The sequence below is a fragment of the Ictalurus furcatus genome, chromosome 8, assembly GCF_023375685.1.
Source record: "Ictalurus furcatus strain D&B chromosome 8, Billie_1.0, whole genome shotgun sequence".
Taxonomy (NCBI): Eukaryota; Metazoa; Chordata; class Actinopteri; order Siluriformes; family Ictaluridae; genus Ictalurus; species Ictalurus furcatus.
The window spans coordinates 26,630,667-26,655,301 of record NC_071262.1 but is presented as its reverse complement, the minus strand read 5'-3'; the positions used below and the strand labels follow the sequence as shown (position 1 = coordinate 26,655,301).

The 24,635-nt window shown below is 42.0% G+C and overlaps 1 protein-coding gene across 3 annotated transcripts in view; it reads left to right on the top strand.

The window, feature by feature from the left end:
- The first annotated feature begins 1,035 nt into the window (after positions 1 to 1,035).
- rapgef2b (Rap guanine nucleotide exchange factor 2b) overlaps positions 1,036 to 24,635 on the top strand; it is a 124,571-nt gene continuing 100,971 nt past the window's right edge. For all 3 annotated transcript variants that reach the window (XM_053631790.1, XM_053631789.1, XM_053631788.1), the window contains exon 1: positions 1,036 to 1,594. In XM_053631790.1, the coding sequence (XP_053487765.1) occupies positions 1,526 to 1,594 (69 nt within the window). In that variant the 5' untranslated portion in view covers positions 1,036 to 1,525. The remainder of the gene's footprint in view (positions 1,595 to 24,635) is intronic.

Below are 24,635 nucleotides of genomic sequence, written 5' to 3'. Positions count from 1 at the left end.
ATATATATATATATATATATATATATATAATAATAATAATAATAATTATTATTATTATTATTATTCCCCATTTGCTTTTATTATAAGCTCCATTCTTCTGGGAAGGCTTTCCACTAGATTTTGAAGCATAACTGTGGGGATTTGTGTTCAGCTACAAGAGCTTTAGTGAGGTCTGGGGTGCAGTCGGTGTTCCAATTCATCCCAAAGGTTTTCAGTGGGGTTGAGGTCAGTGCTCTGTGCAGGACACTCAAGTTCTTCCACTCCAACCTTGGGAAACCATGGCTGTGTCTGAATATCCCTACTTACCCTACTACACAGTAGGTGAAAAACAGTATGCCAAAGGAGTAGTATGTCCAAATTCTCTGTATTCATAAAACACTAGGTGAGAAATAACCTTAAAACCTACAGCTTCTGCCGAGATTGAGCAGAATGGAACCACTGGACAATCTGGATACTGCGCTATCCCATAATGCAACGTGACTGGCGTGGAATAACTGTCAGAATCCGGATTGTATTCATGCTTACCACTTATACTGATCAGTACGTCCCGTATCAACGGCCGAGCAGTACGGGTACTGGTACTGAATGGAATGCAGTAGCTACTTTCACACGATGTCATTTTGGATGCAGCCCATGTCTTCACGGAGCTCGCTTTGTACATTGTCATGCTGGAACCAGTTTGGGCCTCTTAGTCCCAGTGAAGGGAATTTGCAATTCTAAAGCATACAAAGTGTGCGTCCAACGTTGTGGCAACAGTTTGGAGAAGAACCACATATGGGTGTGATAGTCAGGTGTCCACAAACTTTTGGCCATATAGTGTATGTGTATATATACAGTAGACTCTTAAGTTTGTGAGCTCTTTTGTAAGGGATTGAATAAACCCACGCTGAGGCTGTAGTTGTATTCAGTGCTCAGTGGATGGCGCCAGAGCTCAGCGCGTCGGTCGGTATTGTTCCACTCCCGTCATTGTGCACTTCGGGTCTCGCCCATGATGCGCGCTCCCGGCCGATGACGCGCGCTCCCGGTAAGCGGCCGGTCACCATGGTGGGGGGGAAACACACAACAGTCTGTCACTTTTTAACCAGCTGAATTAAGCATGTATACACGCGTCGTTTGACGCTTTCACGGAATCGGACTGAAACTTGATCGTCGGGTGGATTTGTTCCCTTTCAGCGCGTCGTGAGAGCCGGAGATCCCCAACACGGTGAAGTAGGGAGGGAAACGCAGTTCATGCATGCTTTGTGCAAAAGAAAATAAGCGCACCGGGACATTTTTCACGCGTTAAATCAGCCGTCAAAGCCGAGGAGAGGTGCACCGCTGCAGGTTGGGTTTTTTTCTTTGGGTAGATCAGTTGGTTGGGTCGGATCGTATCGGATCGGATCGGGCCGGAGACAGAGCGAGGCCCCGGGGGCGCAGCAGGCCGTGTCCCGGGGAAGGAGACTCCACACGGGGCCGGGCTGAGACCGACACACCGCGCAGATTTCCCGGATTTTTCACGCGTGTTTCGCTTTTCCACCAGGAGACAATGGCGTCCTACGTGGACAACAGCTTTCGGCAGGCGGTGATGCTGAACCCGGCCGAGAGGACGCAACAGGTCAGAAGCACTAATCATAATATGATATATATATTTACAGACACATAATGCACACACACACACACACACATTTATGTATGTATATGTGTGTATATGTATGTAATATATATATATATGTGTGTGTGTGTGTATGTATGTATGTATATGTATATATATATATATATATATATATATATATATATATATATATACTTACTATAGACACACACACACACACACACATACATATATATATATATATATATATATATATATATATATATATAAAAATATACACACACACATACATACATACATACATAGATGCACCTGCATTGTATGCATCTATGTATGCATGCATCACAAACACCAAATTAAATACACAATGCAATATACATATATGGCATTGCATTTCGTTTCTGTTCTTTTATGTCATGCTCACTCTTTCTACGCTTCCTATACGCAACATCCTGCAATTCAGCCGTATAGTCATCGCTGTCCGTTCTACGATTGTGATGTAACAGGCTATACTATAGCCCATTTAAATAAAAATGCCACACTATTTCATTGCATTCCTGAGCTGCGTTGCAGTGGTTATTGCTGCATCCGATTCAGGACAATATACAGAAATATCGATCCTTTTTTTTTTTTTTTTTTTTTGATGTATTGCAATATTGAAATGGCAAAACGATCGCTGTCTCGGTGAGTACACTGCAGGCGGGTAGGTTGTGACATGACATGCCATGCTTTTGCAGTTCAGGTTCTTCTATTAGCCAGAGATAATCTGTTGAACGTTGGTTTCTCCTACATGGTCATGGTGAATATCTTCACACTCGTGAGATGAATAAAGTACGATTGATGTCACGCATGGAACAGACTCATTTTCCCCATCCAGACCAAACACTAGAACTGTATTAATGGATTATTATTATAATTATTATTATTTTTTTTACCTTATTAACATTTTAAGTTGTTTATTTTTAAGTGTATATGTGTCTAGTTGCATTGACCGTCATGGTTAGGTGGCTCACCGATATGGACAACAATAGACAGGCTTGATCAATACCAATTAAAGGACAGTTGTGGGGATGGGGGAGCGTGTGAGCTGCTTTGTCAGGAGCTATACACTCCCTGGCTGGTAGAAAATGGACATTTAATGGATGTAAGCATTGTATGTAAACTCTTTATCTCTCTGTATAATATATCTATGTAGTCAAATATCAATACCGAAAGTACAAAGAGATTATGATTGGCATCTTATTTCATATCTTGAGTAGGCCAGACCCAAGCTGTAAATGTTTACTATAAGCTCCGAAATTATTTGTAAAGATGGGTTTAAAAAAATGTTGCAAAACCACATTTCACCCCAGCATTCCACATTTCATAGGCACCCCAGCATGTACTACTTTGTGCACCCTCCCGAAATAACAGCACTGAATCTTCTCCTGCAATGCTTGATGACATCTGAAAGCACTCCTAAACACTGATTCTCTCCAGATCCTCCAAGGTCCTGAAATCTCTCCAGGAATCCACAGGGTTTAGGTCAGGGAACTGGGATGGCCATGATCCTGATTCTGTGATCGATTAAACGTTTTGGTGTGGATGTTTTGGATCATTGTCATGCTGGAACGTCCAATCACGAGCAGTTCTTGGCAAAGGCAACCATGATGTCCGATACCTAGCATCTTTAACAAGGTTTGCAGGGTCTTTGGATGAACCAATACTTAAAAGTGGGGATTTGATGCCTTTCTTTATAACCATTCTCCTTTTTATGTCAAAAAGCCGTTTTGGTCTCCTTTGTCCATAGAACCTTGGTTCCATCCAACGTTCCAGTAGCATCTCATGAACTTCATCTGCTTATGCTTTTGGTTAGATGACAGAAAAGACTTTCTTCTCGCACACCTTCTGAATAGTTTGTTGGCCTGAACATGAGGCCTGTTTGTAGATATTGAGGCTTAGTGATCGCAAAATGTTCTTTTGATTAGACTCACTGTCCAATGAAAAATGTCCAATCTTCCAAAAAACGCCAACTTCTACACAATCGCACAGGGGCAGTGAGTACATTCTTCTGGATTGTCTATATCCTTATAGAATTCATATGATTGCGTACCATGATAATGTTGGACTATTATTACGATATGGAATTTACAACATCGTGTTCAATATAGTGATACAAACGGCTGTCAATTTCCTCAAATTTTGATGATCGCCATGAGAAAGTAGGGGTACACGAACGATAAATTCATTACCAACCCCACTGGGAAAGTGGATGCCCTAATTAACTGCATAGCCCCATGTTTTACTTACTTTTGGACAGCTAGTTAAGTACATTATTACAGACTAATTTAAGTGAACAAGTATATAAAATTTGACCGTTTAGTCCTTATCATCGTCTGATAAAGTTTTCGACGTAGCACATCGACGAGAAACCGCCAAGTAGTTAGCATACATTTCAGCTATGAGACATGGTGTATCTTTACTTTCGCTCGATATGTTTATATGTGTATTGTACTAGCAGGAGAGTTATATGTCCGCTTTGCTATGGATTGGTTTGGTTTGGTTTCATTCGGATTTTCAAATACCCGTGTCTACATGATTGTGAAGATGCCATCTATCCTAATTTATGCTAGTAGAAAGGGCCATATTGTGCATCGGCTGATGCGTGTAGTGCAGCAGGTGGTGGGATTTGGAAGTATGGATTATAGTTACAGCATCCAGGTGCATCAAAACACCAAGGTGAATTGCAGTAAGTTTAAAATTGTTTGCTTTGCAAAAGTCCGTAGAAATTACACATACTATGAATAATAATAATAATAATAATAATAAAAAATGATAGATTTTTTTTTTTTCCTTAGTCAGAACAGATCTTTTCTGAAACGGTTGGTCCTATGATACGTGGTCTTACCTCATTTCTTCCTGTATATAATAGCTTGTTTGCAAAATGAGACCTGATTCGATGCAGTATCGGTAAACTCACCACTTTATATTTAGACTTCTCTCTACCTGGCTTTAACAGGCCCCACACTAGCGTTAGTTCAGTGTGGTATTCAGTAATAAACGCAGTGGCGGTGCTGAAATCTCAGCACAGCTGCATTTTCCAGCGATTACGCGATATCCTTCGTCCGTTCTCCCTGACTGATTGGGTCATACTGCGGCGCTCAGGCTTGGCCAGAATTCAGCATTCTCGCCATTTCAGCTTAAGGCCTGCGCCTAGACTCGGATCATCAGGAGGCTTTAAACACCACAGTGAAGTCTAATTTGCTGTGTGTATCTGGAAGAGATGCAGGATGTAATCAGCTAGCTGAGACCTTGCTAATGTGTTAAGTCTAAAGTGGGTTGAACTGTTGGATCTGGCGGCCCCCCGACTGCAGCGTAGAGCCTTTTCAGCTGGCGTTAAGGCACCACATGCTGGTGACGACTGGTGTTGATTTAAGCATTTTCAATCTTGCAGGAGAAACAGGCTGCCCTGGGAAATCGCAGGAGGCTGTGAAGAGCTTTCTGGGATGCTTTCGGGTGCTTTTTGGAGCTTTACGGGATGTTTCAGAAGTCAGACGTGTGTCCAGAGGGTCAATGACGACAAACAGAGACTAAATGTGTCCTTTGACCTGGACGAGCCCGTAGGTCATAGAAATGCTGGGTTAGAATATATATCAGTTGACGTCAAGAGACAGTGTTTTGATCTGTGAGGTTTGAAGCTCTGAACTGTAGAGATACAGAGGTGATGAGTTTTGTCCTTCTGGAAGGACGGCGTGTTTGATGTCTTAAGCAGGAAAAGGAAATGCATAGGAAAGGCTTAAGTGGCAGGGAAACAAACAGGGTGGTGTTTTAGAAATTTGCTTCCTGATCCCGTTTCCTTCAGTCATTTGGGCATAAGTTTTTCTTTCTTTCTTTTTTGTTAAAATCTTTTCTTTCTTTTTCTTTCCTTTTTTTTTTTTTTTTTTTAAAGTGCTTATCAGCTGACAGACCATTTCACGTCCCCATGCTATGCTAATTGTCCCATTGCGCTAATTTATATCTGTCAGCGAGCAAACAGAACTGCTTCGGTATCGCTTGTTTAAAAACGCCGCTCCAGGCTGTCATCTGGTTGCTTTCATTTATCTTAACACGCCAGTTCGGGAGGCGCCGTGATATTTCTATCGTTTCCAGTAAGCTAGTGATGTTCATTATCGCTCGCGGGGCCTTTGTGTTATTTCTGAGCGCGTACGTCTGTATCTCTCATTCCGCCTCGTAAGTGGAGTCACATGCTGTATTTGTGTTGAGTGTTGAATGCGTAGCCAGTGCCTTGAAAGAAGTGGTTTTACACACAGACACACACTGACTCATCTCGTACACAATAGAGTAATCGGACCTCCCCGAGAGCACTGACGCCTGAGGCCTTCCTTCATGAGTTCGTGTCCGAAATGGTTCTCTTCCTTCTTAATTATTTTCTTTTCGTGACCTGTGCAGTGCTCTGACTGTTCACAAGGATTATATTGCTTCTTTACTATATTACAATCGTACACTCGGTATGTTCATGGGGTTTATAAAACATGCCCGTGTGTGAATAGCTGTGGTTGGTTGGAATGCTCATGAGGAACATCTGAAACGTGTTACGGAAACGATTTGAATTTGTTCGCTGTTGTTACTCAGGAGTATGGAATGGACGTGTGAATGGAATGCGTTGTGTTCCTGGCTTTTGTGACTTCGTAGTAGAGTAAACCAGCGATTTACGCTCCGTTAAGCGTGTACAAATTTACAAGGACGGTCAACAGTAAAACGTCAGCTTTCATGTTTTATATGGAAAGTTATGAAAACGTTAATGCTTTCGTGCGCCAGTTAACTCGAGACATTCCGAGTTAACGTATTATATATATATTATATCTGTATTGTTGAGATCGGGGGAATTGCTGTGTTGGAAGTTATCGGGTTATTTCTCTCTCTCTGCGTGTTAGGTGCTTCGTACTTTGCGTTAAATCACGGGTAGGTGATGTAAAAATGATATATCGAGACACTTTGAAAACAATTTTCACAGTAGACATGGGAGGATAAATCGTAAATGTATTCGCTAGCCTACCAGGCAAGTGGAATCTCCAGCCTGCTTCCCAGTCCCTATGTTTTGGTAGCATGGTTTTGATCAGAAAACGAATTCACTTGGCTAAAAAGATCTTCAAAAAACAGCCCACCTCTTCCGTGAACACGTAACTACCCAACCCCCCCCCCAAAAAAAATAAAATAAATAATACCCAAAACACCTTACTCTGGCTCTTACACCTCGACTCTGTGCACTTTGCTTCTTCTAGAACTCAATTAATAGATCTTGTACGGTAGCACTGCTTACATTTCCATTTATTCACTTAGCAGACGCTTTTATCCAAAGCGACTTACAAATGAGAAAGATACAAGCAAAGCGATATATCAAGCAGAGAACAATGCAAGTAGTGCTACCGTACAAGATCTATTAATTGAATTCCAGAAGAAGCAAAGTGCAGAGTAGAGGTGTAAGTGCAATTTTTATTTTTTTATTATTTTTTTTATTTATTGTGAGTTGGTTAGGTGTTCACGGAAGAGGCGGGTCTTTAGCTGTTTTTTGAAGATGGTGAAAGATTCTGCGGTCCGGATTGAGGTCGGAAGTGCATTCCACCACTGAGGAACAGTTAGTGTGAAGGTTCTGGAAAGGGATCTTGCGCCACGCTGAGTTGGAACTGCTAAACGTCGGTCGCTAATCGATCGCAGATTGCGAGAGGGACGTAAGCCTTCAGGAGAGAGCTGAGGTAGGAGGGTGCTGTTCCTGACAAGGTCTTGTAGGTGAGCATCAAGGCCTTGAACTTGATACGGGCGGCTACAGGAAGCCAGTGGAAGGAGATGAAGAGGGGTGTGACATGGGTTCTCTTGGGCTGGTTGAAGACGAGGTGTGCTGCAGCATTCTGAATCATCTCAAGGGGTTTGATGGAGCTGTCTGGGAGGCCCGAGAGTAGTACGTTGACATAGTCCAGTTTTTAGATAACAAAAGCCTGGACTAGTATCTGTGTAGCCTGTTCGGTGATGTAGGGTCGGATTTTCTTGATGTTGTAAAGGATGAACCTACAGAACCTTGCAGTTGCTGAGATATGGTCTGTAAAGGTCAAGCCGTCATCAAGAATCACCCCAAGGTTCCTGGCCGTCCTGGTTGGCATGAGTGTGAGTGAGCCGAGCTGTACAGTGAGGTTGTGGTTGATTGAGGGACAGGCTGGGATCACGAGAAGCGCAGATTTTGCCAGGTTAAGCTTAAGATGGTTTTCCTTCATCCAGACCGAGATGTCCGAAGAAGTGAGATGCTTGTATTGTTCTCTGCTTGATACATCAATGAATCAATGTAAAAAGTGTAGTGTAGTGTAATTGCAGTGTTGTAGTGCATTTCCATGTGATCGAGTCACCCCCCCCCCCAAATGAAGTCCACCCCAATTTAGACGTGTACTTGGTTAGACTACTTTGACTATTTAAATTTATACAACAAATGCTTATTTATAGCGGCCAGAACAGGAAGAGGAACCTGTTTTGACTACGGTCAGCTAATTGCCATTCTACTGTTGTGTGTTTTTTTTTTTTTTTCTCCCTCCTTCTTTCTTCTGTACACAACCGCTTGTCTGTTGGTGCCAGAATTTAATAAGATGAGACACTGAGATTATCTTGATATTTGAAATTACCAGTGGGGAGTTCAAATCTTAGTCATCGGTTTAAAAAAGGCAAAAAAAAAAAAAAGAAATGAATCATACGGTTTATCAACGCTTCAAATCTCAGAAGTACTTTTCCTTTCCACACGTTAGCGTGTCGGGCTTATTTATCTGTTTTGTGCTTGAGAGACTCTGCGATTCTGCTTAATTTCAGAGTTATTGTGCGAACATTTGGCAAACATCCACTTAGCAAATAACTGCAGAGTCTTAATCCCTTAAAATATGCAAAGTCAAATGTTCAGGTTTTCATATTTAAGGCATCCCGTCATGATTGTATTCCTGCTTCACTCCCGATGTTCCTGGGGATATTCTCTGGATCCAGCACGCCCCTGCCAGGATACAGTGGATGTAAAAAGTTTACACACCCCTTTTAAAATGGCAGGTTTTTGTGATGTAAAAAATGAATCCAAGATAAATCATATCAGAACCTTTTATTGTAAAAGTTTAACCTGCTGATATTTAAAGTGGAGAAACAGTCAGAACCATTTTAGGGGAACAATAAAATAAAAAATGTACAATGAGCTGGTTGGGAAAGTGTGCACACCCCTAAACTAATACTTGGTTGAAGCGCCTTTTAGATATTATCACCACACACATTTTTGATTGGATTTAGGTCTGGACTTGTTTGAACTTGTTTTGGTGAAGCCATTCCGTTGTTGATCTGGAGGTTTGCTTCAGGTCGTTGTCATGCTGAAAGGTGACATTTATCTTCATCTTAAGTGTTTTAGCAGAAGATTTAAAGTTTTGGGTCAGTATTTGGAGCGATTCATTATTCCCTCCAGCCTGATTAAAGCCCCAGTTCCAGCTGAAGGAAAACAGCCTCAAAGTATGACACCACCATGCTTCACCGTTTTAGTGATGTGCCCCGTTGTTGTTGTTGTTTTGTGCCAAACATATTTTTGGTATTATGGCCAAGTTCAGCTTTGGTATCATCAGACCATAACACGTTATTCCACATTGTTTTGGGAGATTGGATGTATTTTTATTTATTTTTTGGTTAAAAAATGCTTCCGTCTTGCCACCCTACCCCCTATCCCAGACATATGACGATTTCTAGAGAAATGTCACATGTAGGGCGCAACCAATACTTGCCAGAAATTCCTGCAATTCATTTAATGTTGCTGAGTAGGCCTCTTGGCAGCCTTCCTGACCAGTTTCCTCCTGATCTTCTCATCAATTTTAGAAGGACGTCCTGTTCTTAGTAGTGCCACTGTCGTGCCGTATTTTCTCCACTTGTTGATTGTCTTTAGTCTTCCATGGCATATCTAATGCCCTGGAAATTTTTTATAACCCTCTCCTGATTGATATTTTTCAACAATGAGATCCTGTACCTGCTTTGTAAGCTCTTTGAGGCCCATAGTTTTTCCAGTTGGGCGCTACCAAGATGTCAGGAAAATCTTGAACTTTTATTTGGGGTTAATCAGTCACTTTAATTGATGGCGGGTGTACACTAATTAGCATTTAACCTGAATTTGAATGTGATTGGTTGAGAACCCCCCCCCCCCCCCCCCCCCCGAAACAAACAACAACTGATGCACTCTGCAGTAAAAGCCTGGAAAAGCAAAACAAAAGGACAATGCAACAGTTTGGTGATGCCAGTGGGTCACAGGCTTGATGCAGTTATTGCAAGCAAGAGATAATGCACCCAAATATTACGTGTTATTTACTTTCATTTACTTCAAGACTTATCTGTTCCTATACTTTTGCTTGTCTAAAAATTGGGTGGTCTGATACAACACATCTAGATGTAAACACCAGGAAATAAAAGCTGAAATCCTAAACTCTCGTGTCATATCCGTCTTTTGATCTCAAACCCAAATGTCTTGTTTGTAGTACAAACAAATGTATTGGCCGTGCCGTTCTAATAGTTCCGGAGTGGAATGCGTATATGTATGTATGTATATGTATATATGTATATTGATCTACGTATGCGTATATTGACCTCGTTATGTGAGATAGAGGAGACGGAGCTCTATCGTTTTTATTGTCATTGCACAGGCACATTGTTTTATTGTCATTCCACAACGAGCTCGCGGAAATTTAGTAACGGAAACTAAATTTAGCATTGTCCCTCAGTGGCGGTTTTCTGCATAACATTGCAGTTTCTGCTTCTCTTGCACTCATGCCTCATGCTACAGCTGCCTGCTGAACAAAGATCGCAGAGCTCTTGCATTCTTCCACTGTCGTTCCTGAAATGTCAGGGCTAGTGAAATGTAAATCACCCTGAATTCATCTCTCTGAAATCCAATGGATGTGCCAGAGACATTCTTTGTGGTGAAAAAAACCCCCCAAAAAACCGGGGGAAAGCATCTCGGTGGCCTCCACGATGCTTTGTGGAAACTAATATCCCTCATAGTTCTGACCTTTATCCGAAACGAAGGCCAGCTTTCTGAAAGAAAATCCAAAACACTGATATTTTAAGTAGAACTGGCTTCAGATCAACATGGCTTCTTCTTATTCCAGTAATCCTTCCTGTGCTTGAACCTATTTGAGTGTGATGAGTGCAGCTCAGAGCATGAGCTGATTAAGAACCTGATTAAGACGTCCAATGTGTTTTGCTTAGTCCTATGTTTTTGGTTGCCCGGAACCTGACTAGACTAGCTAGTGCTAGCTAACACAGTGTAATAACGATGTGTGAGCTAGTTAGCAGTACAGACTACAAAGTAGCTTCTGATGTAGGACATCATGTCGTGTTTGCGTCCTCGACAAAAAGTCAGTGCTTCGTTTGCTAGCGGGAGATTTATACCACTGCTTCGCGCTGGATAATTTTGCACGAGTCTGAAAATACTGTCGGTCATCCTCGCACGATAATTACACGATAACTAACAAGCGTTCGAGCATCCACCAGATTGTGCTTCGATTGATGTATTTAGTGGAGCAGATGGTGGGATTTGAATAGATGCTATAGATATAGCATCGCCGTTTGTCACCTCAGTGGGAAGTTTAAACGTAGTTAATGTACATACCAATTAATAATAATAAAAAAAACGTGTTGTGAAAGCCAATAAGGACTCTTTTTTTTTTTTTCTTTTTTTTTTTTTCTTTTCAAATCCTGCTTGGTCAACTTACTTATCTGCATGGCAACTAAAACATGGTCCTGCTTTCTGATTCGCTCCAACACTTTTGGCTATTTTACTCAAGCTTAAGATGCGTATAATGGTGGAAGCTTTTCAAACCCCCGTTCTGGCCTCCCACTGCTGGCGTCCTACACGCTGTAGCTTTTGGATGTTGGCAGTCTTCGAGCAGACACATGAGCCTGGTATTGGATTCCACTCCATTGCTGACGATGGCAGGCAGCCATTCAGGACGCCACACTCATGAGCTCATGTTTCTTCCAGCTCTTTATGAACATATAGAGCTACACTTCAGCGTCTTTGTGAAGTTTAGTGCAGACAAAGGTTTAGTTGTGTCACTGAGTCTTGGCCGGCATGAAAGCGACTCAACCAGCAAGTCCCATTTGACGTTCTTTTGTACACTAACCTCATATTTTGGACTCAGATTTGTGTATTTGAGAAGCTTTTTATGCCTTTTGTTTGTCTTTCTGGCGTCTCTGGCTGTCAGACCACTGCCACGGCGCAAAGAGTAGAGAAAAAAAAAAACAACCCGAAAACATTGCTATAATGCATGTAATAACATGAACTAATTGTTTTATTGATGTTCCACAAGTCCTATATGTTGTTCTTTAACAAATAAAAAAAATTTAGTTGTTGGCAAGTTGCTGTGGTATAAAACCGAGGAATAAATGGATCTTTGTTGTTGATTATTTCCCCGCGACAGCACAACATGTTGTGATGCTATAAACTTTTTTTTGATGCTGCTGCGCTCTGTTCAGACGTTTGACCCACATTTCCAGGTTAAGACTCGTCTGAGCAATGAACGTTGAGGGACATGTCTTTGCTTGCATACATTTTAGATAAATAATTTGCAACCGAAACATAATCATACCCGATCATCGTTCTGTTACAGCGTGACAGACGTTCACAGGAACAGAAGACAAAGCTATTATCAGAGTATATAGTGCTAACAGTGAGATAAGATATGTCCCCATGAGCAGGGTCTTATCTTTATTGTTTGTGGTTTTTTGATAGCATAAGTGCTTCGGTCTCTGATATGAACAGCGCAGGCCATGTCGCCTTTCACGCCCATTAAAAGTCTGTAAGGATGCACGTCTCGATCGTGTTTCAGTTAAACGTGGTAAATGTCTCTCTGTGGAGTGATTACAAATCACTGGGGGGGAGAAAAGAAGGGAAAAAGAACAACTTTGAGTAATGCGAAGACGCATGTAATTCACAGCTTCTGATTTGAGGCCACACCTCCTTCAATTGTACTGACAGATAGAGGCCACGCCTCCTTCACTGGATTTGATGAATAAAGAGACCACAACTGCTTCACTTGGTCTAACGGGCACAGATACCATGCCTCCTTCATTGAGACTGACACACAAAGGCCACACCTCCTTCACTAAGACTAACAGACACAAGCCACGCCTCCTTCACAGACACTGACACAAAGGCCACACCTCCTTCACTAAGACTGACAAAGTCACGCCTTCTATACTGGGACTGACATACATAAATGCCACACTTCCTTCATTGGAATTCACACGCAAATGCCACGCCTCCTTTACTGGGACTGACATACGCAATTGCCACGCCTCCTTCACTGGGCCTGACATACACAAATGCCACGCCTCCTTCACTGGGCCTGACAGACACAAATGCCACACCTCCTTCACTGGGCCTGACAGACAAGTCATGCTTCCTTCACTGAGACCGACACACAAATGCCATGCCTCCTTCACTGGGACTGACATACGCAAATGCCACGCCTCCTTCACTGCAATTGACATACGCAAATGCCACGCCTCCTTCACTGGGCCTCACAGACATAAGTCATGCTTCCTTCACTGAGACCGACACACAAATGCCACGCCTCCTTCACTGGGACTGACAGACATAAGTCATGCTTCCTTCACTGAGACCGACACACAAATGCCACGCCTCCTTCACTGGGACTGACAGACACAAATGCCACGCCTCCTTCACTGCAATTGACATACGCAAATGCCACGCCTCCTTCACTGGGCCTGACATACACAAATGCCACGCCTCCTTCACTGCAATTGACATACGCAAATGCCACGCCCCCTTCACTGGGCCTGACATAAGCAATTGCCACGCCTCCTTCACTGGGACTGACAGACACAAATGCCACGCCTCCTTCACTGCAATTGACATACGGAAATGCCACGCCTCCTTCACTGGGACTGACATACACAAATGCCACGCCTCCTTCACTGCAATTGACATACGCAAATGCCACGCCTCCTTCACTGGGACTGACATACACAAATGCCACGCCTCCTTCACTGCAATTGACATACGCAAATGCCACGCCTCCTTCACTGGGCCTGACATACGCAATTGCCACGCCTCCTTCACTGGGACTGACACACACAGGCCATGCCTCCTTCACTGGGACTGACACACTCAGACCACGCCTCCTTCACTGGAACTGGGCGCGTGTGTGTGCGCGCGTGTGACCTTGCGATGAATTGGCAATCACTTTTCAGCCGGTGCTCTGAATCTATTGTGACACTGAGAGGTGATGATGGATGAATGAATGAATAAATATTATTATATTATAAACAGTGATGAAAGCTTGGACAATATCTTGATATGAAATTTTAATACTGCCTCATTCCTATTAACAGTACAGTTTTCCACACCGTGTGTGTGTGTGTGTGTGTGTGTGTGTGTGTGTGTGTGTGTGTGAGTGTAAACCAGTGACGTTTTTGAGAAGTTGCTGTGTTACTCAAGCATTTTTGCATTGCCACATTTTTTCCGAAACCCGTTTGGATGGAGCTAGAGCAGTTATCGAAGCAAGGGTTTGTGGTTTAAAGGAAACTGAAATGCATGCTTCTGTTTAGACTCCAGATGGATCCTTCACATGTCCTCTCTCGCTCACCTCAAGGCTTTGTGGGGCTAAATTTAGTTTTGCTGATCTTGTTTGCCAAGCTTTGCTCTGTCACATTAAGCCCCAGTGTGTGACTGATGCAATTTTAAAACCCAGCGCCTCATAAGCCCAATTAGCTAAAGCCACTTTTCACTGCCCTGTTTGTATCTGTAAGATATTCCTGAGTACTGATTCTGTTTCTGCTCCATTAAGCAAGATTCTTTTATGCAGAGTTTTTATAATTAAACATTGACTAATCATAAGCTAGCTAGGAAAGTAGAAACTGGAGGACATCAGAGAACCTCAGGGGAGCCAGTCGTTTGGATTTGACGCTTAAATGCGTTCAATTTGCATTCATTTGAGGAAAAGGTTCCTTCACAGGTCTCGACCCTGTGAAAAGTGCGTCGTTTAGAGGCACTTGTTAAATTTTGAAATGGAAACGTGAACATGCCAATCTAGCAGAACTTGTAGCTATCGTTAATGACAACTTTTATGTGGAATATTCTTAAAATAAAAAGGTGAAAATTAACACTAAGGTTAAAAATCAGTTATCTTGGGGCTTCCAAGTGGTGCAACTGAAAAAAGTTGGCCCTAACTTCGGTGGATCCATCTGGGGATGGGAGCCGTAAACATACTGGGACTGGGACTGACACACAGAGGCCACACCTCCGTCACTGGGACTGACACACAGAGGCCACACCTCCTTCACTGGGACCGACACACAGAGGCCACACCTCTTTCACTGGGACTGACACACAGAGGCCACACCTCCTTCACTGGGACTGACACACAGAGGCCACACCTCCTTCACTGGGACTGACACACAGAGGCCACACCTCCTTCACTGGGACTGACACACAGAGGCCACACCTCCTTCACTGGGACTGACACACAGAGGCCACACCTCCGTCACTGGGACTGACACACAGAGGCCACACCTCCGTCTCTGGGACTGACACACAGAGGCCACACCTCCTTCACTGGGACTGACACACAGAGGCCACACCTCCTTCACTGGGACTGACACACAGAGGCCACACCTCCTTCACTGGGACTGACACACAGAGGCCACACCTCCTTCACTGGGACTGACACACAGAGGCCACACCTCCGTCACTGGGACTGACACACAGAGGCCACACCTCCGTCTCTGGGACTGACACACAGAGGCCACACCTCCTTCACTGGGACTGACACACAGAGGCCACACCTCCTTCACTGGGACTGACACACAGAGGCCACACCTCCTTCACTGGGACTGACACACAGAGGCCACACCTCCTTCACTGGGACTGACACGCAGAGGCCACACCTCCTTCACTGGGACTGACACGCAGAGGCCACACCTCCTTCACTGGGACTGACACGCAGAGGCCACACCTCCTTCACTGGGACTGACACGCAGAGGCCACACCTCCTTCACTGGGACTGACACACAGAGGCCACACCTCCTTCACTGGGACTGACACACAGAGGCCACACCTCCTTCACTGGGACTGACACACAGAGGCCACACCTCCTTTACTGTGACTTACACAAAGGCCACACTTCCTTTACCACGACTGACACACAAACCTTCATGGGGACTCACACACAAAGGCCACACCTCCTTTACTAGGACTGAAACAAAGGCCACACCTCCTTCCCTGGGACAGACATACAAACCTTCATGGGGACTGACATTCAAAGGCCACACCTCCTGTACTAGAACTGAAACAAAGGCCACACTTCCTTCACTGGGATAGACATACAAAGGCCATACCTCCTTTACTAGGACTGAAACAAAGGCCACACCTCCTTCCCTGAGACTGACATACAAAGGCCACACCTCCTGTACTAGAACTGAAACAAAGGCCACACTTCCTTCACTGGGATAGACATACAAAGGCCATACCTCCTTTACTAGGACTGAAACAAAGGCCACACCTCCTTCCCTGAGACTGACATACAAAGGCCACACCTCCTGTACTAGAACTGAAACAAAGGCCACACTTCCTTCACTGGGACAGACATACAAAGGCCACACCTCCTTTACTAGGATTGAAACAAAGGCCACACCTCCTTCGCTGGGACAGACACACAAAGGACACGGCTCCTTCCCTGGGACAGACACACAAAGACCACGCCTCCTTCACTGAGACAGACACACAAAGACCACACCTCCTGACTTACTGAAGCCACCAGATGTAAAATTGGCTGTTCTCTCTGGGTAAGAGGGATGGCATACTTTCTGTCTCTCCTGTCAGTCAGAGTGACACTAGCCAACTGTGCGCATCTGTGAACTCATGTATGAGGAAGAGGGCAGATAGCACTTTCCTCCAAGTTATCCTTCACCCTCCCCAGTTTGTATCTGTCGTGTTATATCATAGAGGGCCGCTGTCTGGTGGGTGGGAATTAGCAGGCGACCAAATTGTGGAGAAAATACAAGTACAGGAATACTGGGCGTGCAAAGACTGGAAAGCAATATGGTAAAAAATAAATAAATAAATAAATAAAAAATTCTCCACAGAAAAGCAACAAAACAAATGACAGATGTGGGATAGGAAGTAAATAGTCACCTGTTGCTGTATCCTTTGCTAGTGCGAATGAATTGTTCCACCATACAGTATACACACTGCTGTTAATGTTATGACACTAAACATGTCAGATTTACTGACATAAAGTCCACTGAGAATGCTTTAAATCATTCCTCTTTATGACTTTATTACCCATAATGCCTTACTGAGAGTGATCTCTTTTATAGTAGCTGTTTAATCTCATTGACTTGCACATTTTACTCATCAAGTCGTAAACACTTCCAGGTATTAAATTCTGAAACTCAAACTCTGCTTCTCAAACACAAAGCCTGACGATCTGTTCTATGGACTAATAAATGTCTAAACTGAGTAATGCGTTTGCTAAGGCCGGAAGCATGCGTGTTAATCATTATTGTGGTGTTATTGGCTTTTGTGGTGCTGATTATATTACAGTAAGCTGTGAATTCTCTGTTCTGTTAGGTCAGAAGGCAAGGCGCTGGCTGATTCAGCGCTTGGCTGATGACCGTAATTCAAATGACAGGTTTATATTAATGCTCTCATTGTAAAACATTACCGTTTCTATAGCAACAGCTTGCTATAACAGGCAGACAATCTACATGACCTAAGCATAAATATGAACAGATTAAAACTGTGTTATTATTTAACAGTTAAAATCCTATCAGTCGTTTGTTGACATGGTGGGGTTTTTCTGTAAGGACACGTTTATTTATTTAACGTTCACGGAAGACGTCTCCGTTGTCGGTGCTCTGTAAGGCCCTGTGTACACTAGTGCGTTTTCGTTTTAAAACGCATAACTGTCGCTACGGTTACGCCTGTCGTCTACGCTACTCCGGAGACTTTCGGAAACGCCGGAGACGCCGCGTTTTAGTTTGAAAACTCCGGGCTCGCGTTTCAGTGTAAGATTTTTGAAAACGAAGGCGTGGCTCCGCCCACATTCGCTCTCTCATCGTGTATCCCTGATTCGTCAAGCCCCGACTGTAGGATGGTACACCGTTTCATTTTTCCCTTATTAGAAAAAGTATTGCTGTGGTATAGGAGGAATAAAACATTTCAGGATACACTGCTATAAGAAAATATTCCACTTCTGGGTTTTGTTCCTTGCTCGTTGCTGGACCAGGTGAGTGTTTCTGAGTGTTTGGATGAATTATGGTAAATAATGCAAGCTGATACTTTTAAGAATGTCACATCATGCACTGTATACAGGAGTGGGTTTGGAATATACTGCAACTGCAAAGTATGTGATTTGTGACCTTGCACAGCCGTCCCATGTACCAGCTTTATCAGTAACTAAATTGAGCCACTCTCCTGTTGTGATATCGTGTTTAGTCATTTCCAGCCTAGGTGCTAGGCCGCTATGTGCCCTCCCTTCCGTGTGGGTGTTGGTAGTGCGTCTCGTGAGCTCTTCCATGTTGAGAGCATGTTTGTGAGCTGAATAATCAGCAGCGATGCATAATGGACAGTTTTCTATTCCCGTGGCCGGTGTAGAAGTTGATAATCATGCTAATAAGGGCGATGTTTGATTGAAGATGCGGGGAGAGCCTTCTCATGCTGCTTTGAACGAGTGAATGAGTGTGGGCCAGCGTACAAAAGAGCCCTGTTAAAATCATCACCACTTGACACATGCAATCAACATCAGAGTCAAATAAAACATCTCGAAAGGCCAACATGTGGAAGGAGGGACAGAAAGCCAATCAGTGGGAGTATGAAGCGTGTGGAGGAGAAGCGCTAAAATTTACACCTCAGGATGGGGACAATGGAATGGTTTATTTTATGCCATCATAAGCAAATCAGAATAGTTCTCATTAACCGTAGGTCTGGATTATATTTCTATTTTATATTCAGGTTCCCTCCGTCTAAGATGAAGTCATTTCAGACTATTAGCTAGAATATTTATTTATGTATTTATTTATTTATTTATTACTGTCCATTTTTCCTGGCACCCTGTTTTTTTATTACATTTTATTAAAAAAATAAATTATATATATATATTTTTTACAGTAAGTGGTATTATTATTGTTATTATTATTATTATTATTATTATTATTATTTTTTAAATCTGTTATTATATTTGTTATTAATTTTCTGTAAATTTTTTAACTGACTGTTTTTAATTACATTTTGTTAAAAAGTTATTCTGAGTTATTCTACCTATCTATACACACACACACACATATACAGACATGCATACACACACTATATATTTTTATATATATGAGTATGTATACGTGTATGTATGTGTATGTATGTGTGTGTGTAATATATATATATATATATATATATATATATATATATATATATATATATATATATATATATATATAATATTGTGTGTATGTGTGTGAGAGAGAGATAGACTTAAAACTCATTCACACAGATGAAGTTAGTTATTGAAAACATGCTAAATATTTAGCATCTGCAAATAGTATGAAAATTAAAACCAAGAAAAAAAAAAACCCCACTGTAATGAAAAAGTATACCAGCCAAATACTCTTAACAGGCTTTAAACACTGAATCTAAATCCGTTCCCATTATTTTCCTCATTTTCCAGATGAAAAAAAGTGTAAGAAAAAGAAACGGCAACAGTGAAATGTAATAAAGTACTGAAGCATTAAGTAATAAAGTAAGTCTGTTTAATTCTAGCAGTTTCCGTAAGCTAATATTTGAACCCTTGTGGTCCTGCTGCAGTAATACGAGTCATTTAATGTTCTTCCCTTCGCAAGTTTTTATACCGTCTTAGCTGTAGCTCTCTCTTATTTTTATTTATAGATAGAATACGCGCAAATATTTGAGTATACCTTGAAAGTCAGTAAGAAAGTCTTTCTGTACATTTTGTGCTTAAATGTTGGATGCAACGATTTTGACTTAAATTACCAAACGATAGATTTGCTGTCAAAACAACTCCTACACCTAGCTTAAAACATGAAGTTACTGCAGGTGTGTTGATTTCTTACTGATGTTATTATTTATATTAATATCCTCCTGCATCGGTTATGTAGATATCGCCAGATCTGACCCTAACGGCAGTTTCGTCAATGAGGTTCCGATACACTGGCAGTCAGGAGGAAGTCCTGAGAAGACCCCAAAAAAAAAAAAAAAGAAAAAAAGAGCCCTGTGACCTCACTTCGTGTCGTGTCGCCATTGTGGGCCGCATCCTGAGGATGCAGGCTGAAATAGCGTTGCGTCTTCTCCATGTGCTCACACTGTGGATTCATGCGCTCAGGGTGGTGATCATGAGATTCTTCTGTAAACAGGAAGTCCCGTTTCAAAACACTAAATTCAGGATTCCCTAATCGGAACACTTTCAACAGAAGAAGCAGCAACAACAACAACACCACCACATAGCTTTCCGTTTCCATAAGCCCAGATCCAACATTAAGAAGCATGCAGGTCCAATGATGCTCTTTTCAGTTCATCTGGATCATGTGACAGAAAGTGACTTTATATCACTCTTCTCACTGAAAGTGTTTTCTATGATTGTGGCTAAATTTCTAATCATGATCGGGCCTGTTACCGTAATCGCTTTAATACAATGAGCTGATTTGAATTTTATTTATTTATTTATTTTTATAGCTGATCAAAACCATTTAAATACAATACAACTATGCAAATTGCCACACCATCATATTTGAATCAATGTTCTGTAATCTATAAACAATTTGTAATTATGCTTCAGCATGTAACACAGTAATTTTCACTGGTTTTACTGTGCCATACGTGGCAGACTGGTTATTGCCGTGCTACGTTATTTATGAGGACTTAAACATGACAGGATGTGGTGGTGTTATAGCAAAATGATTGTGTTTTATTCCTCTTGTACCACAAAATAACAATTTGTATTTTTATCTGTCTATAGTTACATTCAGTGTTGAGGAATGTCCATGAAACATGTCCGTTCCTGTTATCACTTAGATTACAGCGGCTATAAATGGATACAAAAACACAATGTTTTGTTCTTTACTAAATAAATAAATAAATAAATTTTGTGTCCTTGAATTGCTGTCGGCATACGACATCCACCCTCCCCCCCCCCTCCCCCCCGAGGTTATTAATATTATGTTATTACTTTGCAGCTTGTTACTGAGAAACCACAAAGCCGTCTGATGTCCTGAGATCTTTCCTGTGGCACAAAACTTTAGGTCTCTCTCAGTACGTTTATTTACATGGACAGCAATATTCAGATATTAAGATGATACTCTGATTAAGAAACTTGCATGTAAACAGCGATTATCGGTTACCTTAATCCGGCTGAAGTCATACTTTTCAACGAAAACGTTTCGTAACCGTTTACTGTTAGGCTTCAATTCAGCTGTTACTATAGAAACAATAACGCTTCAGTTATTATATAAACCTGCGATTTGCCTTGCAGACGGAAACTCCCCGAGCTGCTGTTAAACAAAATGAATCATCGCCTTCTGACCAATCAGAATCGAGAATTCATTTAGAGTCGCGTTAGGGACGTGGAAGTTCTGTAGGTCTTTATTGACACACTTGTTACACATTTAATGGACATTTCGGTTCATATCTGGCTCTACGAGTGATTAAACGGTGATACAACTCAAGTTTTATTAGCCTTCGGGGGGTTAAAAACATTTCCTGGCGACAAAGTAAGCAACCATGTTAGCCTGTGCTCATGTTCATCGCATTTGTAATCTTTAACAAAACACAGGACTCCAGATGAGTCATTTGAATCGGTTGCATAAGAACACTGCGACTGGCTCTGCATGTGTGTCATATGATCCGGCTCAGATGTTCAAAATGTGACTTTAGCGTGTGTTTTTCTTTGCACAACTGCGTGCTAGACGTCGTTTAGCGCTCTCTGCGTGCGGCCTATTCGCATTAATCTGGCAATAAATAAATAAAATGAGGCTGGATAAGATTTATTTCATTCAAATCTGCATCTATATCTACTCACATCATTTTATTCTCTTAGGATAGGAGATTGTGTTGATTTTTTATGCATATTAAATGGTTTCTCTTTGTGTCTGTGCTTTAAAGGAAGCAGACTTTGAACCCCACGGGCCTGAAATATGCAGCCAAATAGTTTGAATACTCTAAAGCACAATGCTTTGTCTGGCTGTTCCTCAGCAACCAAGGTGCTTTATAAAGAAATAAAACGGCTCCAGTAGGAGGAACTGCACTTGTTCTTTATTTGGCTAATCTCAAAGTGGCTCTTTGCTAAATACTAAAGACCAAAAACACTGGAGTTTAAATCCCAGGACTAATTAACAATAAATTAGATTTTATAAAGCACAGGCTGTTTTTTGTCTCGGTGGTGCACGTACATGATTGTGCACTTAGTTTTGAGGGAAGAGAAAGGACGACGTGCCCTGACTTATCCTCCACCAGGTTTATCACATTAGCCCGTTTTCTGTTTGTTGATTATGTTTTAGGTCAAGCAGGGATGCTGTAGTTGCTTCTGGATCCTCCATTGCTTGACCTTTCAGATCTCTGACGCAGCGGCATCTTAATTTTTGCCCATGCTAACTGTTAAAGCAATTCCATAGCATAGCCTGCAGGCTAATTGTGCCTGGATGCCCATTTTGAACTCTTTTCTTGGGTTTTTTTTTTTCCCCCACAGAGAAGAACTCGCACGGGGTACATAGTTTAGTTTATCTACTTGCATGTATAATCATGGAAAAAAAACCAAAACAAAAACAGAACCACGTCTTAGCAACGTTATAGTTACGCGAGCTAGCTACCTAAACACAATACTGTGGTAATGTTTGTGGTAAAGTCTAAGCTTAGCTAATCCCCCACTATTTGACATATCCCCCACTATTTTGCTAGCAGACGTCCTTACATGAGGCTTACGTTGTGTAACGTAGTAGCCAGGTTAGCTAGAAAGCTAGCACATCTAAAAACACATTTTAACTAGTCAAGGTTAACTGAATTTAGGCCAACATAGATTGCTCACAAGCATGGCTAACGGTTTTACCTACATAACATAAGGTACACGATTATATCATGTAAAGCAGCATGTCTAGCCTGCTTGGCTAGAAAGCTAGCTGATATTATTTGACTATTATTTTGTGTTAGCTAGAAGTCAAGGTCGCTAGCAAACTAGCTAAAATGATGGCAACTCATATGAGGTGAAAACGGTTAGCCAGGATCGCTAACAATCGAATTAACATTAGACTATTACTGTAGGCTAGTGTATTGTGTAAAACAGTAGCCTGGTTGGTTAGAAAGCTAGCTGACGTTCGACTATTGTGTAAACTACAAGTCAAGGTTGCTAGCAAGCTAGCTAAAGCAAGGCCGACTGTAATGTATTTAAAACAGTTAGGCAGGTTTGCTAGCAGTCAATCTAACATTAAACTATTATGTGTTTGTAAGCCAGTAGATAAGGTTGCTACAAAGCTAGCTAAATTGAGGCTATCGCATATATAGTTAAAACAGTTAGTCAGGTTTGCTAGCAAGCTAAATAAACGCTTACTATAATGTTGTGTAAAGCAGTAGCTATGTTGGATAGAAAGCAACATAAAGACTGTTATTTAGTCGGCTAGAACGCTAGCTGACGTTAGACTATTAAATTGTGTAAACCGGTATCCAAGCTCACTAGCCTGTTAGCTCTCAAACTCATTTCTATTTTTACCTGCTTGCAGATAGCAGCTGGGTTTTGGTTTATTTCTGAAAATGCTTCCAGTTAAGTTTGTGTGTTATGTAAGACTATGTTGACTCATGCAACGCGAGTGTTGGTTTACTTTGTGTGACACGGAAAGGGCAAATGTTATCTGCCGGGCTACTTGGCTCCGTTCCCAGCTGCGAGTGCCGTGATGCTGTCGAAAGCTCCGCGTTCTTTGAATGTTTTCTCCCACAAAGCAGAAATTGCGGTCGCTTGCGGTCCAGAACGTGGGGAAATCTCTCACCTCTAGCTGGAATGTCAGAGCTGTTGGTCAAACACAAGCCCAAAAATAAACACGTACGAGAGATACACACTGGGGAAAAATTTGCTCATCTAGAATATGGTAGAAGAGCTAGAGAGACAGCATTTTTGAGTGTTCTCGTTCTAAGATGATTGGCGAGTCTCATTTCTCAAATTACGCTTCCTCGTCCCCCCCCTCCCCCTTGCTTCGCTTCCTTGTGTCTTAGCTCCTTCCTCTACGGATTTGAAAAAAGGGCTGAAAGGTATAAGAAACAAAGACGCTAAATCAGATGTTCCTGTTCACCGATGTGTCACTTTAAAGCAAAAATCAGTTAAAATATCACACGATTAAAATGTTCATATTATAGCCTCTACGGTTATTTAAATATTATATATATAATTATTTAAATATTATTTTGTGTCATTTATTATGTTCAGCACGCAGTACGATATCCTTCCTTGGACAGTCTCTAGGATTTCGTGCTTTTTTTTTTTTTTTTTTTTTGCGATTGCAGAAATGAAGCTTGCGGTAGGAGGAGCTTGCGATGTTTCTAAAATTTTCCGCAGATGTGACGTCGTCACGACGCGCGTTCGGCGAAAGCACGCTTCGATTCACGTGCGTCGAACACGAGTACAGCTGAAAGGTCTCGTTTACCAACAAACATCACTGCGGAAGACCGTACGAAATTCATGTAGTTTTCCGCAAAAACAACAACAAAAAAACGCTAAAAATCTGTGAATTGTGAAAAAAGCTGCAGCAAAATCGAGCATTTTTGGACGTTTTTGATCGAGTTCCAGGTCACGGATTGAAGGATATGGGATCGAGGTGTTAAGGATGCACCAGTTACATTATTAGGGAACAGCTAAAGTCTGTCGCGTTCATTAAGCATCATGAGGACGAACCGATTTGAAGGCATGACTTGAACGTAGTCCTTCTTGGCCGTAATTCAGTACTCTGGCAGACAGAAACATCGCATAATCAGTAGAATCATAAAATTTTTTTTATTGCAATATTGTGA